General features: G+C 37.0%; 4 protein-coding genes across 8 annotated transcripts in view; 1 reads left to right on the top strand and 3 right to left on the bottom strand.

The window, feature by feature from the left end:
* LOC118733374 (protein misato) overlaps positions 1-4,742 on the bottom strand; it is a 434,582-nt gene extending 429,840 nt beyond the window's left edge. For 3 of the 5 annotated variants that reach the window (XR_004992243.1, XR_004992244.1, XR_004992245.1), the window contains exons 1-4: positions 4,553-4,742; positions 4,393-4,476; positions 3,703-4,324; positions 2,339-3,416 (exon numbers count right to left, since the gene is read on the bottom strand). Coding sequence is in view for 1 of the 5 variants with exons in the window: in XM_036462739.1 (XP_036318632.1) it covers positions 2,506-3,416; positions 3,703-4,324; positions 4,393-4,476; positions 4,553-4,633 (1,698 nt within the window). In the remaining 4 variants the exon portion in view is untranslated. Of the gene's footprint in view, positions 1-1,563; positions 3,417-3,702; positions 4,325-4,392; positions 4,480-4,552 lie in introns of those variants that run through there. The other 2 variants (XM_036462739.1, XR_004992246.1) reach the window with 2 other exon arrangements.
* Positions 4,743-5,536: 794 nt separating this feature from the next.
* LOC118733373 (mpv17-like protein) lies at positions 5,537-6,279 on the bottom strand. Its single transcript, XM_036462738.1, has one exon. The coding sequence runs from the start codon at positions 6,116-6,118 to the stop codon at positions 5,588-5,590; it is 531 nt and encodes a 176-aa protein (XP_036318631.1). The 5' UTR covers positions 6,119-6,279; the 3' UTR covers positions 5,537-5,587.
* A 5,262-nt stretch (positions 6,280-11,541) lies between these two features.
* On the top strand, positions 11,542-13,759 carry LOC118733368 (probable ATP-dependent RNA helicase DDX56). The gene is made up of 5 exons (XM_036462734.1): positions 11,542-11,729; positions 11,797-12,300; positions 12,362-12,600; positions 12,805-13,200; positions 13,260-13,759. The coding sequence occupies exons 1-5, from the start codon at positions 11,667-11,669 to the stop codon at positions 13,675-13,677; spliced, it is 1,620 nt and encodes a 539-aa protein (XP_036318627.1). The 5' UTR covers positions 11,542-11,666; the 3' UTR covers positions 13,678-13,759.
* A 72-nt stretch (positions 13,760-13,831) lies between these two features.
* LOC118733371 (protein a6-like) lies at positions 13,832-16,091 on the bottom strand. The gene is made up of 2 exons (XM_036462736.1): positions 15,885-16,091; positions 13,832-15,809 (listed from the first exon to the last, which is right to left on the bottom strand). Exons 1-2 carry the CDS (start codon positions 15,898-15,900, stop codon positions 14,473-14,475), a joined length of 1,353 nt encoding a protein of 450 aa, XP_036318629.1. The 5' UTR covers positions 15,901-16,091; the 3' UTR covers positions 13,832-14,472.
* Positions 16,092-16,618: the final 527 nt, after the last annotated feature.

Genomic DNA, 16,618 nt, shown 5'->3' with positions numbered 1-16,618 from the left:
TTTTTTCTTTAACTTCTTATTTCACTTCTTTTGGACTCGTTCCTTTTTGGAATAATATATTTCTACGTAATATCACGTTGAATAGCTTACAATGTTGCTTGCAAAATTATCCCTATCTCTTAATAAAAAAAATAAATAAATTATCTGAAAGTTCAATTAGAAAAAAATACTGTTACGTTACAAATAGTTTTCCACCGAAAACACATGGATTATGAAGAGTACGGGGAACTATTTTATTTTATTGTGAAAGAAGGCCGAAAATGCTCGAAGAAAACCAAGTTTTGGTGGTTTCCGCGCCAAAAAACTTTTTGATATTTTGGACTGTTACATTACATTAAAAAACACAGCCGCCTTCATTTTCATATAGAGGGCTAATCGCTGTTTTTTTCTCGAATACTTTTTAAATAACTAAAAGTAATACAAAAAGCAAGACAAGAGAAGCAAATATATGGCAAATATATGGTAAAGAAGTACAAGTTCGGGCGAAACCGAATTTTATATACCCGGCGCAGGTATCAAATATCGTCGTTTCAATTTTCTCTCAACTACCTTTGCATGATAAGCAGTGCTGTTTTTCCCGATTTCAAACGTTTTCGATAATATGCTGACTTAATGAAATCATTGAACCAAGTTTGGTAGAAATCGATAAAGCGGTTACCGAGATATATCTTTTTAATCATAAAGTGGGCGGTGCCACGCATAATTTCTAAAAGCCTATAACCGTCGTATTTATTGTTAAGAGATTGTTGTAAGTATTAACTTAGAAAAATTAGTGCCCTCAGTTTTTAAAATATCGGAGTTTTCGTATTTTTGAAATTTACCGTTATACGGGCAGGGGGTTTAATTTTATTCCGATTTGAGTAATTTTCAACAAATTGCTTTTCCGTACCAAGATTACAAGGTGGACCAATTGTGGTTGAATTTGATGAATCGGTTACCGAGATACACATTTGTGGTCCTAAGTGGGCGTCTCCACGCCCGTTATCCAAAAATGTATAATAATCAGATTTTCTGCTAAGTGATTATTGCAATCATCGATTTTGAGTGAATTAGCTTCAATAATTATTATTTATTGAGCTTCTGCAGGTTACCATTATGTGGGAGGTGGGCGCGGTTATTGCCCGATGTTAAAGATTTTCAACAGTTTTCTTAGTGTGACCATAAGCAAGGCTCGGACCGAGTTTTGTAAGGATTGGTGAAGCGGCTACTGAGATACAGCATTTCATCACAAGTGGGCGGTGCCACGCCCATTTTCCAAAAATTTCATAATATTATTTTTCACCGCAATGCTACTTCACACACTAATTTTCAACAATTTAGATTGAATATTTACTGAAATATCGTAGGTTTTGCATTTTTCGAAAATACCGTTATATGAGAAGTGGGCGTGGTTACAGTCCAATTTTTTTTATTTTCAATACCAACCTACCTTGGATAAAGAGGAACCTACATATAGCGGACAGACAGACATGACTTAATTGACATCTCTTTTCATTCTGATCATTTATGTATGCATTTGTCTATATCTATCTCGATTTGTTTTGGCTGTTACAAACAACCGTTATGTAAACAAAATTATACTACCATTGTGCACATGTGCGCTCGGGTATAAAAATGGTGCTCCTTAAATGTAAACTACCCATTAGTTTCATATTTTCAATGCTCTTTTCATGTTTTTTTTAATTTTCATTAATTTAAAGGTGTCTCAGGATGAAGTGAATTTTCATGATTGAGAGAAGCAGACAGTTTAGTGCCCCTAGAAAAGAAAACTTAAAGAAAAGAGGTTGCTATCCAAGAGTTCAACTGAACCAATAAATTGGTCGAAAGTAAATAATATTTCACTTGTTTTATGTGTATACAATTTTTTAGTAGTATCCTTTCCTTTCATCATGAAAATCTATAATTTTTATGCTAAACATCTTTTGTGTACTCCGGGCCCGGGGGAAAAAGTTAACGATCCCCTCTCCTTCCCGTCGGGCCTGTAGACAGCATTTGGAATCTTGTTTGTTTTTTATATAACGACGACTGAGTGGAAGATCGACCTACCTCGGCAGCCAATTCGAAAGACCGTATCTCAAATATTTGTTCAAGAACGCCATATTCAGAATTTGGTTGAAGAACGGCCTATCTCAGAATTTATAGATGAATGTAAGTGTTTTATTTTGTATGAACAGTTTTTCGAGAATTAAGATATACTGGCAGGTTCTGTAATTCACTCCCATTCAACTTGAATTCAAAGTAGCTTTGGTTGAAACTCATTCGTAAGTAAATTGCAGATCCTACCAAATAAAAAAAAATTTAATTTTATCTAACTACTATGCTAATCTACTTATCTTACCTTTTATTTGTTATTTTATGGCTATTGTATTGTAATTGTAACTAGCTTAGTCTCAATATTTTTAGTGCACTATATGTAAAACTAGTTGATTCCGTTTTTCGGGTTCTGAATTTAACATCAAACCAATTACTGTTTAAATTTTGTGTTATAATGTTTTCATGCTTGTGCTACAATTCAAAGTTATCTTCATAATTGTCTTTGAAGAGCAGTAACTGCTCGAGCGCTTCCGCATACTCATCTTGCTCCAAGCCTGCCGCTTTATAGCGATGCAATTTTGCTATTTTTACGCGTTTTGCTTCGCGGTACAGTGTTTCTAAAGTCTCGCCTAACTCACTGGACGACTGTACTGCTGCTAGCGTCGGCACAGAGATCACTTTTTCATCGGTTTGCCGTTTTGTTGTCGCTGAGAGAAAGCCTAATTTCGTTACGTCTTCAGCGAATATTTCACTTGGAAATGGTATACGCGTTGGCATGGCCATCGATATTGATGCAACATGCGCCATACTCGCATGATTTGCACACTGCAGGTATAGTTGAAACATTTCGGACACACTATCGCACTTATAAGCTGCCATGCGCATTTGCTCTTTCGCCTTCTCCAATGGTCGCTTGAGACGTTCGCGCGGTATACCACGCACACAGAGTGACTGTATAATATAATCAGTGCCAATGCTGCAATTTGGTGTGAGTGATGTGAATATTGGACCTTCAAACTTGTCCAAGCAATCAATTAAGTATTGGTCATGCTGCATGGCGAAAGGCAACGCAAAAGCGGCAGCAGCCAATTTACGTCCATAATTATTTAGATCACCACAAAAAGCAGGAAGCGAGTATGCGCCAGGCGCATTGCGCAAACGATAACGTAGCGAGATTGTGTCTAAGTATGCGGCTAGCACGGCAGAAGTTTGATACAAATTATCTGCTTGATAATTAAGTGCCGGTAGCTGACGTGCTGCGCCAAACTGTCGCCAAACGCGGTCACATGTCCCCAGCGGCACAAACAACGATGCTTGCTCGCTTAATTTGTGGAACGTCAATGCGCTGTTTACTACCCTTATGGAGTCTGTCATAGCCGCATCTGCGGTGTAAACAAATTTTAAATAATCTAAATACATAGTACATTCATATATCGCACCCCTACATCTAAAGTGCGATCAATTCAAAAAAAAAATTTAGAACTTACATCAAATTTATGCAAATATTTTTTTTCTTCGTGATTATATACATTAACTAAAAAACTACTGTTATACCTGTTTTTGTATTAATTGAGTTGAATCTGTTCGATCCACAAGCAGTTTGATTTCCCTCTCTAAATTTTTGGTGAGCTCACTTTAGATCTAGGTGGTGGTTGTTATCATACGTACCAGCATTTTTAAATAGCGTATTTCGAGGTGAGTACACTGGAATCGCAAAATTGGCTTTGCCATACTCATCATTCAGGTGCTCTAGACATTCTGTGGCTAATCCCGAGAACCCATTGAAGCAGTCAAATAAAGTTTGGAATCCCTGCAAAAAGTCACATTCCTCTACGTATTGGCGTATTTTATCACAAAATTCGTCCTCGAACTTTTCTGTTTTCCAAAGCTGTACACCAGAAGCAAATGTATCAAATGTTTGCTTCTCTGCATCATGTTTATATTCGTTGACTACATTTACAGTGCGTGGGTGGTAGCGTGCATAAAGATAGTCTGTCCATGTTTCTACATCGTCTGTTAAATTGTACTCCTTTTCTTGAATATTGACAACAGGATTTTCGAGATCTTTCTGAAACTCGTGCTTCGGAGCTTGCGGCTGCTGCACGACTTCTAAGTCTGTGCTCATATTTTGGAGGTCTTCTTTGATTTTCTTTACAGCATCTTCGCTATTAGCATCGCTGTGTGGTGTACGTTTAATACTATTGCCATAAAGTTCACCCTCCCGTGGTAGATGCTTTAGGGAACCATCCAAATCTACAAGTAGTAAACGTGGAGTGTAAGTAACTTGCTTCTATAATAAAGAAATTGATATATAAAATATATATATAAGTATATTCATGGTAAATTCACTGCACTTACGTTCAAATTTACTCCTTCCCTGTATAACACGTCATGATTTATTTCAGAAGGACCGTGATCAGGATTATAATTGAAACTGGACTCCTGTACAAAATATAAAATTCTTAATTTATTAAACATTTGGACAGGAAGGAAGTGCTTCTAAAATTCTCAGTGTCACCTGAATATTCCACCAATGTGCTCCAATGTAGTTCGCGTAGTTGCCAAACTGTAAGGACACAACCTCTCGATTGGAGGACATTTTTTATTTCTGAACTTATTCTGTACAATTATTAAGTTAAGTATTAAATAAATCGTAATTTTACGCATTTACTAAAATCACGATACTTTATACTTTCGACGGGCGCGTCTTTGGCTGTGGAAGTCAGCTGTAACAGGAGTGCTGCCAAGTTATCATAGTAAGCGCAACAGGGTGCATACGGTTACAAAATTACAAATTTTTATAAAAAATAAAGTGAAGCATCTGTAAACTGAACTATGTTGTTTTCTCTTTAGCACCAGATGAATAAGGGTTGTTTCTAAAAATATACAACGCCGCCAGGGCAACATAACTAGACCGCGTATTTTTATGCAGAAAACGGAGCATAAAAAATATATACCACTAAACTATAAACAAAATGTACAGAAATTTATACACTTTGTTTATAGTCACATGGTATATTTTTCTAGGGTCCGTATTTTGCATAAAAATCCAGTTTAAACATAACATATCCTTAATGACAACGACATTGTATTGAACCACTTCCTCTTTCACATTGCTTGTTGGCTTATACGTTATTCATTTGGAGATTTTTAACGAAACAAAATTAACGTGCGGTTTCTAGAATCCCACTGCAGGTCTTTCAAAGGTCATTTGATTTTGCAGATTATTCTTTTACAAATAATATGGATTCAAAAATATTTTGCAGATTTTACAATGGCAATTTGGTAACGAGTTTCTTTGGTTATATCTACATATGTGTATTTATTAACAAGTGCCTTCTAAATTATGTTTTATTTGTTACAAAAGTATGTTAGCATAAGATTTACATTATACGTATTCGGATTACATATTTACATTTGTAAAAAAATTTTCTCTAGATTTTGAGTATTGTATTAAAGCTATGTATTATATGTTTTCATTCTCTATCCTTACGGCGTTTTACGTTATAGCAAGGATAAGTCCATCTTTAATAGGCAGTTTGTTGGCTAAAAATTACTTTTTCTCCTCGTTCAGCTTCATAGACAGGTAGGTATTCCATATAACAGCTACAAACTGTGCAAACAAAACTTGGTAATTAATTGGAACCACTGAGAAATTAATAATTTGTGCAGCTGGCCAAAGCATATAATTTCTACTCAAAATCATAAAGTAATCTTCTCTTAGAGTCTCCTTTATTTGTGCTCGTGTTTGGCCATTTGCCAAGCCAATCACGCCCAGCACACTTGCTACGAATCCTGGGGTAAAAACTAGCTGGTCTAAGGCCATTTTCTTTAATCCGCGCTTAAATGGCGGGTCCGTCTTTGGTACAAATTTATCAAGAGTTCCGTACCAAGTTTTCAATACAGGACCGACAAATATAATTCCCACGGAGGCAAATCTCAGCATACGGTTCACATCAATGTTTCGAAGATCTCTTTTTTCCACCCATGTCTGGCTAATAACGTCGCCGGCGCCCATAATGAAACCAACACGGGCGCTATCCGTAAGTAAAGCACGAAAAGTTGTCATTTGAACAAAATGCATACAAATACTTTAGATTTTTTTAACTATTTAAAAATAATTAACAATTCGTTCAACCGGCGAACAATTTTTTTGGTGGCAATTGCATAGAAAAATGTAAATAAACCCATTTGACAGTTCCTCTACGTAGTTTGCGGAGTTGGCAGCACCATTCCAAGCGTGGTGATTTGGTAGCACAGACAGAAGTATAATACTATTTTACACAGATTAAATGAAATTTCGTAATCTCATTATGAATTCAAAATATATCTATAAGCCAATTCTTGATCCTGGTATCGCCCAGTAGTGGCTATTTGATATATTTTCTCATGCACTTTTGAATTTCGCATGTCACTAATATTGATTCCTTCATGCGAATGACGATTTTGGAGTCCATCACCAAAATTTATAGCGAATTTACAGGAAAACTTGCTTCAGTAGCTTTCGAAAGAAAAAAGCCCAATTTTCATTTATTAACAATATGCATACATATTTGTATCAAGAATGATAGAATACAAGATTGCGCCCATCAGAGAAGATTTTTGAGAATATCTTTCGTATGGCGTCACACTGTTGCAATTGCGAGAGAGAAACGCCAAAACGCGAGCAAGAATGGAAAAAGAAGAAAAAAAAAAAGTTGCAAGGAAAGCGTAAACAAGTTGCACAAGTGTGACGTCATACAAAGAGCGGAATAGCGGTACCGAGATGGGCGCCACCTTTGTTCTCTCCATCGTGTATAGATGAGATGCCTCACTGACTAACCGGCTGTCTTCACATGCTTGAAAATCTTGCTGCGCTCTGCTTTTTTCTCTCGCAAGCGAGATAGAGTTTTGTTGATTGGGCATTTGACAGCATACTCTTTCATTTGTAAAATGTCGCTCAAAAAGAAGGTTCGAGCTTTTCAGGAAAAATTTGTATTTTCCACTAAAATAACGGAGGTTTTTACTCTGAAGAGTTCTGTGAGATGAGAAAATACTTGTCATACTACGCTCGGTATGCGAGAAAAAAGTATGCTTCGTACTTTTTGCGGTCTACACGTGTGGGATCTCGCATGCGTCGGCACGGTCATGCGGTGGTGAGTTTTCGTTAACACGCAGATCCAATAAAATAGATCATCTCAGCTGACACGTTCTCCGTTTTTACGTCCGTGTGTAACTGCGCTTTAAGAAACTCGTCATTACCACGACAGCCGGTTCTACGTACTGAAATGACTCGAGCTTTTTCCGACCAAGGGCTGATGTTTCGGCGACCCAACTCCGTTTAGGTCGGCAAAATCCATCAACAATTGTTCAAAAATGGGGCTAGCTACATCAGATCCGTATCCTTCTGCTCAGGGCTGGCATAGAGTCTAACCGAGGGCCAGAAATTTACACCTGATGCGTAGTATGCCAGAGACGACTGCATACAAACTCCCCCTCGGTCGGGCTCAACGCCTGTGACGGATGGAGTCATCTCCGCAGCTACTCGGGCCTACGTACGCACCGGCAATGGACCACGTCATTCGCGACCCCATGCTGTGCGAATCGGATCGTCTCTACGGCAAACCGCTCCCCGGAGCAGCACAACACCAGCACACCCACACCCCAACATGACACAACAATAGAAACACTAACGAACACAACAGCACCCACAAACCGCCGCCGGCAATTCCTAGTCCCTCTGACAATCTGCTTGGTTTGGGAGTCCAGAAAATAACGAAACGTGACATCAGTCAAGTGCAACTCCTGCCTTGGCTGGTGCCACTTAATGGCATGCTTAGGTCTTCGCAATACGCGTGATTGGACGAGTGACTACGTGGGCCCCTGCTGTGCTGCCGAGTCCCAAATTTCCCCGCGACGCCGCCACCGCCACCACAAGGCAGCACATGCAGCAGCGGCCGGCAGGCAACACTACTCTTTAACACCCCATATCACAAAAGGCATGGAATATTGATAGCTGCGGTCCAAGAGACGAACACTTGAATTGGACACTTGTCGTAACTTGTAACTGGTTGTTACTGAAAAATTATGTCCAGAATTGTTGCAGCACAGTCCATATTTTAAAAATTGCGGGTTTTTGTATATATATCGCGAAAATATCAACCAGAAAAACAGAAAATACTGTTCCAAGTGGGTTTTTAGACGCCAAATGAATTGAGATATCACGACCGAGTGTGCGAAAGTGTAGTCGTCATGTAATCGTTGCATCATGATTACGAAGATGAAGCAATTATGATTGGACGACCAATGTGCAGAAACCCTACGCTTTCCAGAAACAAGTAATAAATTGTGATAACTATCTGTGAAGAAACAAAACTAATATTGTATTTTGGTTTGGCAGCACTGTCTAGTGGACCACTTTCACGGTTGCCACACACTTAGAAAAAATGTTCCCAAATTATTTTAAAAAGATTAGCAAAAAGTTACTATAAGTATTAAAAACCTTTTTTCTTTTGTAATAAACAATGGGCGTTACATTTACTCTTTCAAGCTTATATGAAAGTTGCCACGCAACTGTTTTTTTATCTATCGATCTATCTATCTTTGTTAGTAGCTTGACTTCAACACTCTTTTATTATTTTAACAATTTTTTCTACATCAACGAACCGTACGCTGCAGTGCTGTCGTTTGCTAATTTTCGAGCGAAGTGAAAACACGATATAAGGGAAGTGTTTTGGGAGTGACTTGCATGAACGAAAGACACAAGATCACGTAAGAACAAGAGAGTGAAAAAAGTCGATTTTTTTAGCGGGTTCTACGCCATCTTGTTTCACTGGAAAACGAGCGAAAAGTAAACAAAGCAAAGAAAACAACGAAAACCAAAATTAGCCAAAATTATTGTCAGCCACTTTAAACGCATAATTTAGGTAAAATTATGCAACAAAATGCTTTAAAATGTGTTGTCATGTTGAATTAACTCTTCTTTACTTGAATAAAAGTGTAAAATAGTGGTGCTTGTTATGTAAACAAACGCCCAGCTGACGAACCCGCTTTCGCAAACTTTTTTCTCAAAACCAGTTACAAATACAACGTCGCGTTCTTACGTGATCTTGTATTTTTGGTTCATGAGTGACTTGGGAGGGAAAGTGAAGTGATTATCGAGTTGACGACAATTAGGAATTTGGGGGTTTTCGATTAGGTTATTTATCGCCTGATTGGTTAATCGATTATTTTGTTACCACAATAAAAGTAATTTAAACCTTTATTAATTTTAATTTATTATGCTCCTGTGCAAATTTAGTGCTGGAATATTTTTAAAATCACAATGTCTCAAACGTTGAGGAAAGAAAATCAAAAGTTATAACTCACCAAATACACAGCAAAAACGACATAAGGTTCTTTCCCGTACCCAACGGGGGATCCCTCGGGTGCCCGAAATAGCCTAGAAATCATTCCCGTACTCAACAAAATGGGTAATAGAGAGCGAAAATTGGAACGTATTGGGTTGTAAGTGTATTCTTCTTTCTGCCCGAAACAGCCCGCACTTTTTCTCCAGTTAAAAATGGATAAAGCGTCAAAGTGCATATCAGCTGTTTTGTGTTTACATGTTGCATGCATTTACTTGGTGCTTTTAAGGAATAGTGAATGTATTTTCAATATTTATATTCTTAAAATCAAATTTGTGAAACAGAAATTCAATTTCCAAGAGTTTGCATTTAAGTGACAAAAACAAAAACAACGCGAATCAACTGTTTCTCAAATTCTGGGCACGAAATGTAGTTTTTTGCGTTCCCGTACTTTTGGATTATGTTCCATCTTTGAGAGCAAACTTTTCGCTTATTCTTTTATTACCGGATCCGGTCCGGATTGTTAGGGAAAGAACGTATCATGAGCTTCACTTAAATGTTTCATTTTTGATATAATATCAAAGATGTATGAAAACTAAAATATAATTGTTATTTCCCTCAAATATTTACTAAATATGTAATTATGAATTTTTATCCCCCATTCATTTCTGTGCGTAGTTCTAATACATGCGAAAGTGAAAATCAAAATGACTTCTTCCAAATCACCGATGCCAGATCGGAGATTTATTAGGCGTATTTTTAGTAGCTTTTTGCGAAATTTACTTTGCCACACTTACTACTTGATTTTAGTTAAATAAATCATTTATTTCAAAAAAATTTTCTTTTAATTTAAGGATAAATCAAATTTGTAGAATGTGAAGTACAATGAAGTGACGAAGTGAAGGCTTCTGAAGTGAAGTGAAAAACTTCAATTGAAGTGACAGCAGCAGCACTGGTACGCTGTAGTAGTTAAATGTGAAAAACCTGTTCTAAACTACTTTAAAAAACATACACAGTTTTTTACAAGCAAAAAAACCTATTTTTATTTTCAGTACAATTTCTAAAGTGCAACCACTTTTTCCACAGGAACAAAAATTTACTAAACTTTCGGAATCAGTGAGCTCTTCTAAATAGGGGCAGAATAAAAATTAATTAATTTGTGATCCAGTGAAATCATTGATTTATAGATCTCCATCCCTTAGGCCAATTCCTGTTATTTTTATTTAAATTTAAATATATTTCATGATAAATATTTATTTTTTTAAAGCAATTTTAAATATACTTTAAATCAATAAACCAACTTTAAAATTCTAAATAAACTGTTATGAAATACGAAAATAAATATCCTTTGAGGCAAGAATAGCTTCATTATCCCACAGGTTATTACTAAAATCACGTCTGCATGTCGTTTAGACAGTTTTTGGTGGAAAAATTCAAATAATAATCTTCTAGATTTGAAAAACCGCAGCCTACACCAAAACTCTAACTCCTCATGAATATATAGATGTGTGCATATCGCCAATCATAAATCACAATTTCGTACCTATCATCAAAAACAAATTCATTCAATAAGAAATTAGTTAAGTGTAAGTAATTTTATTCAAAGTTTATTCAAAAATATTTTAATGTTTTAAGCATTTTGTCTGAAAGTTACCAAATGAGTTCGGAAGTTACCAATTTCCAAAACAGAATAAAAGTTACCAATTTTGGTAACATTTTACTAAAGTGGCAACCGTGACCACTTTTTCCTAGAAGTATCAAACTACCGATATTTTTGTTATTCACCTTCACGCTAGCGATAGTAATATCGATTTCAAATTAAGATTTTGTGAAATCGTACTCTTTTAATATATGAAAATTTTTGAATTGTCATTGAAATAAGAGGCTTGGAGGTTTTTAATTTAATTGAATAAATTCTAGGTTATGTGAGATCATGATTCGATAATTAAAGGTTTGCTCACAACTGACATTAGAGTTTTGACAGTTCCTTAGCTCCCTTACAAAGGTTAAAACGTACACGCACCCACACACAGTGGCTTGCCACGGGAGCCGATTTTGACAAGCGGAACCGAGAAAACTGTTTTCTGAGCAAACCTGTTTATTATTGAATCATGATGTGAGATTTTATATATATAATTTTTTTATCGACTAATATCGATGGCGCCGAAATAAAAACTATCGATATCGTTATCGACCGTCGCGTACCTCTACTGTTTGGACGAAAACGTGCATTTGTTTGTAGGGACGGTCTACATACTACATACTTTAAAAATAATTGCCACTAAACTTGTTCTAAATAGCCGCACAATGGGTGGGGAAAAGCATGGACTACAATTTCATGAAATGGAATTGGACGAACGACTTCTAAAAGTAAGTACATAAGCGATTCTTAATTTCCAATATGCATTGTGTGATTACTACTAAAAACCATCTGTAGGCCATTTCCAAAATGGGTTGGCTGCAGCCGACACTTATCCAGGAAGCTGCTATACCATTGCTTTTGGAAGGGAAAGATGTAGTCGTGCGAGCACGTACTGGCTCTGGAAAAACAGCTGCATTTGCATTGCCTTTGTTGCAGAAGTTGCTCAATTCAAAATTAAATGCTTCGGAGCAATGTACCAGCGCTCTTGTGCTTTCCCCAAGTAAAGAATTATGTCAGCAAACGCGTACAGCAATGGAACAAATGGCTGATAAATGTGGGAAAGTATTACGCATAGTAGATCTTTCTTCCAGTGATGTTGTTGCTCAAAGGCACGTGCTGTCTGAGCGTCCGGATGTAGTGATATCCACACCTGCAAAGGTGCTTGCGCATATAGAGTCGGGAGTATTGGATTTAAAGAAAATAGAAATGCTGGTAGTTGATGAAGCGGATTTGGTATTTTCTTTTGGGTTTGAAAAAGATTTTAAAAAGTTAGTCGAATATCTACCACCAATTTATCAGGTGTGTAAGAAAAAGAGAAAATGTTTATATGTGCTTTTAATTACTATATTTGTTTACTCAGGCCGTTCTTGTGTCCGCAACAATATCAGACGATGTCATGAACATGAAAAACATTGTGCTGCATAATCCAGTTGTACTAAAGTTGGAAGAGCCAGATCTAGTGCCCGAAAGTCAGCTATCTCATCAGCGTATATCGGCCGAAGAAAATGACAAGCCGGCAATTTTATATGCTTTATTGAAATTACGTTTAATACGTGGCAAAAATGTAATTTTTGTTAATTCAGTTGACCGCTGCTATAAGTAAGTTGGTGTTCAGCTATGTATTCTGTAAGAAATTTGCATGATGAAGTTTTAGATTATAGATGAATGCGCAACATCTATTGGGACGTTGGCGCACACATGATTTACTAGACTAATCTTCTCTCTGATACAAGTTAACATAAGCTCGATTTTGCTCTATAAAAATTGTTATTTACGTTAGCTATGAATTTTGCTTGCTTTCAGACTTAAACTATTTCTGGAACAATTTCAAATTAAATCGTGCGTATTGAACTCGGAGCTACCAACCAAAATACGCATACATACAATCAATCAATTCAATCAGGGTATCTACGATCTTATTATTGCCTCTGATGAGCGTATGCTGGAAAATCCTGGCCGAAATAAAAGTGACCGTGAGTCGGGAGCTTCGCGGGGAATAGATTTTCACTGCGTTTCGAATGTAATCAATTTCGATTTCCCCACGGACGTGAACTCATATATACATCGCGCTGGACGTACGGCTCGAGGCACAAATAAAGGCAGCGTACTATCATTTGTCAGCCTAAAGGACAAAGCAGCAAATGAAGCAGTTGAGGAGAGATTACGCAGGGGTTATTTGAGCGATAATCAAATTATAAGGTAAGATAAATCATACATAAATTGTTAAAAAATGTATAGTAATACTGCCAATTTTCCAGAAATTATCAATTCAAGTTGGAGGAAGTCGAACCGTTTCGTTATCGCGCGCAAGATGCCTGGCGAGCAGTCACGCGCATTGCAGTGCATGAAGCACGCATGCGTGAAATCAGAATAGAGATTTTTAACAGCGAAAAGTTGAAAGGCTTTTTCAGTGACAACACCCGGGACCTGCAAGTACTACGGCATGACAAGCCCTTAAAGACAGTTAAAGTGCAGCCACATTTATCGCATGTACCAGAGTACATTGTGCCTAAAGCTTTAAAACGGATGGCAACAACCGCAGCAACGCGAGTTTCTAAACAACCTCGCGGCTACCATTCTACAGCAAAGGCCGCGTATGAAAGTCAAAAAGATAATCCATTACTTTGTAGTGAACTCGATTATGGACGGAAACGTGGTGGCAGTAGAAAGAAATAAAAATTTTGTTTTAATGTGTTTTGCCTTAAGTCGTAGCTGTAATATTGTAAAATAAATGAAATACCAAACATAGGATCATGTATTTGTTTGTCTTTTCACTTAAATATTCATATATGATATTTATTCATTATATATGTGTGTATGTACATAAGTTTGACTTAAATATATGTATGCCCGTAAATAAGCATTTATGTAAGCTTTCTGTATCACTTTACAAAAACGTCTAAATACTTTGTACGTTATTTCTTCTATGCATATTTTTTTTAAGATTTTCGAAGCGTGAGTAGAGTAAAAAAAATTTCATTGATATATGCAGAGTTCCAATTATGTGCTTAAAAAAAAAAAATACAAATACTATGTGTTTACGACGTATGTTCAGTAATCGAACTTTACGAGTTTAAAAACGTCCTAGCACAAGGCTGTCAAATTTATACTTAAAATAGTAGATTTATACTGGCTTCAAATAGTATATAAATAAAAGGTAGTTCGATAATTGTAACCTAAAAGTATTCAATTAACTTAATGTTTTTTCATTCAGAAATTTTTATAATTCCAAAATTAATTCAACGCTACTAATTCTAGACTCTGGAAAGTATACGATTAGGTTGCGGTGCAATGATTCATTAAAGCCTTTGACGTGTAAAATGTTTAGGGAATATAGTACGTATGTAAAAGCAATGAGGTGATAAGAAACTAGCTTGTCTAGTTGTTTTTTTCATTGCAGCTATGCACTTTTGAAAATACATTATACACATTTTAGCTTTACTCGCTTTGTACCCGACTGTAGAGCACTATTCAACAGAGTTTTCGGCGGCGCGGAGCCATCCTGGGCGGACCAACCAACGCCACATTAGCACCCGAAGGCAAAATTCCCCCCGCTGGTAGTTGCAAGTGTTGCACCATAAGTTGTGGCTGTTTTTGTAATAAGCTCTCTGCAGCTAGACGTTGTTGCTGCTGTTGTTCGAGGATGTCATCATCGTCATCTGAGATCAATGAAATGCTTAAATCACTGGATAATTTCAGTGAAATCGGCGCCGGTGTAGGCGAAACCATTGGTGGCGTATCTACTATTTGACCCTTGCGCCGCGTTGTCGTCACTTTTTGCTGCCCATTAGCAAATTCTGGTATACCACATGAGGCAAGGCCTTCTCGCAATTTTGTGAGTGATAGTTCATACGTACGATTCGCGATTACTGTATGTACAGTGGTTTCATCGGGCAGCATAGGAAATAATTCGTTGGCTTCCGCCTTGGGACATGCGCCCGCAGATGAGGAGCGAGGTACAATCGAAACGGTCACTTCTTCATCGACTTGTCCACTGTAAGGCGTTAAAAGTGTAGGATATTTGGTGGGTTTCGAGGGCGTGGGTGGTGATTGAGATTGTGGCGACATGTGCGCCAATGTTGCTGAAGGCAAGGTTCCAGTTGCTGTTGTTGACACTGGCGAATCCAAGGCGTTGATGGCATGTTTTTTTGTTTTTGCTGCCGTCAACGCTGAGCTTACTTCAATGTCACTATCATCACTCAACACTATACTTTCATTATTTACGATAGTGGGTTGTTCATGGCGTTTCGGTAGTTGTGATTTACGTTTGCGTTTTACGCGACGTGGCATTGGCGCTACCGAAGCGATAGGTGGTGCTGCTGCGTTTGTTAAATTCTGTACAGGAATAAGTGTTATATTCGGCACTTTTGAAATTTCTATGCTCTGGTTGGGATAAACCAGCGATAAAAGTTGATTAGATGACGGTGACTTGTTTGATAAGGGTACGAGTGGGGGTGGCCCATTGGACATTGCTTTTGATGTTGACTTTTCAATTAAAACATTTTTCGTTTGATCTGTATTAGAATTGTAAGACTTTTGTTCGTCATCCGACAATAAATCAATTGTAACATCGGGCCGTAAAGCGGATAAATCACGTTTACTTCGTTCAGTCTTTTTCTGTTTCAGTTTGAAGCCTGCCGCAACCAGCAAAGCTTTGGCCCATCGTAGGCGTTTCCTTCGCAGACGTTTGTTGTCAAATAGTAAGGGGGAGATATAGAAGGGGCCGGAATGTTTGGCAGATGCATTTTGATGAAATTTATTGTTGATCTGGGACTCCGTCGGTTCTGTCGGTTTTTCTTTCAATACAACTGTAAATATAAATACATTTTCATTGGTTTAATTACAGGAACTTACGCGCGCTAATTTTTCAGTAGTAAACAAACCATTATTATCATCCATTTTGATTTTCAATCAAATGAAAAAATGTTTGCTATTTTGCAATGGTGTTGATTCCTAATAGAATGAACTTGCAGTCATAAGTGGTGGTACAGTCCTTTTTGCAACTTGCATAATTTTGAGATTCACCCTTATTTACATCCTTCTTCACTTTGTTGAATACTGCCTTTAACGCTAGCTTTTCAACATCTGTGCATTAAAAATTTTTCTTCAATTCAATTTGCAATTATATTTGATGTTTTTCAATATTTTTGAAGAATAATAAATCTTTGTAAACAATTGCACTTTTTGTGTTTACAATGTTTTTTTTTCAGTAGCAGAAATGAAACGCAGTAGGGTTGCTTCGCATGACGTTTGCAAAATGACAGCAACCACTTGATTACCAAAAGCAATTGTGCTGTAATAAGTGCTGCCAGATTTCTGAAGTTTTTTAACCGTGTTTGCAATAGTTTGCCAGTTTAATTTATAGTGAAATTAGGCACCTTCATAAATCAATGGTTCTCAATTCGTAATTGTACATTTTTCTCCTTTATACGTATGTATGGGGTCGTACCTTAATACAGCTAATTTTAATTTTTAACTATCTTAAAAATACTTTTTATATGTCTAAATTTAACGTCCATGCAGAATTAGGTTAAATTACGCTGCGTTTACATAAGACTATTTGAGACAAGTAAAGTAGGCGTCCAGACAATTATAAAGATATTGGCCCGTAGTCATA

The sequence above is a fragment of the Rhagoletis pomonella genome, unplaced genomic scaffold (genome assembly GCF_013731165.1).
Source record: "Rhagoletis pomonella isolate Grant_MI unplaced genomic scaffold, Rhpom_1.0 Rhpom_scaffold_00002, whole genome shotgun sequence".
Classification (NCBI taxonomy): Eukaryota; Metazoa; Arthropoda; class Insecta; order Diptera; family Tephritidae; genus Rhagoletis; species Rhagoletis pomonella.
The sequence above is the reverse complement of the archived record's forward strand: the minus strand, read 5'-3'. Positions and strand labels throughout refer to the sequence as shown.

Coding starts and splice junctions, on each gene's coding strand:
- LOC118733373 (XM_036462738.1), bottom strand. CDS start 6,118: ATGCATTTTGTTCAAATGACAACTTTTCGTGCTTTACTTACGGATAGC.
- LOC118733368 (XM_036462734.1), top strand. CDS start 11,667: ATGGGTGGGGAAAAGCATGGACTACAATTTCATGAAATGGAATTGGAC. Junction 12,301..12,361: donor ATCTACCACCAATTTATCAG/GTGTGTAAGAAA, acceptor TTGTTTACTCAG/GCCGTTCTTGTGTCCGCAAC. Junction 12,601..12,804: donor TCAGTTGACCGCTGCTATAA/GTAAGTTGGTGT, acceptor GCTTGCTTTCAG/ACTTAAACTATTTCTGGAAC.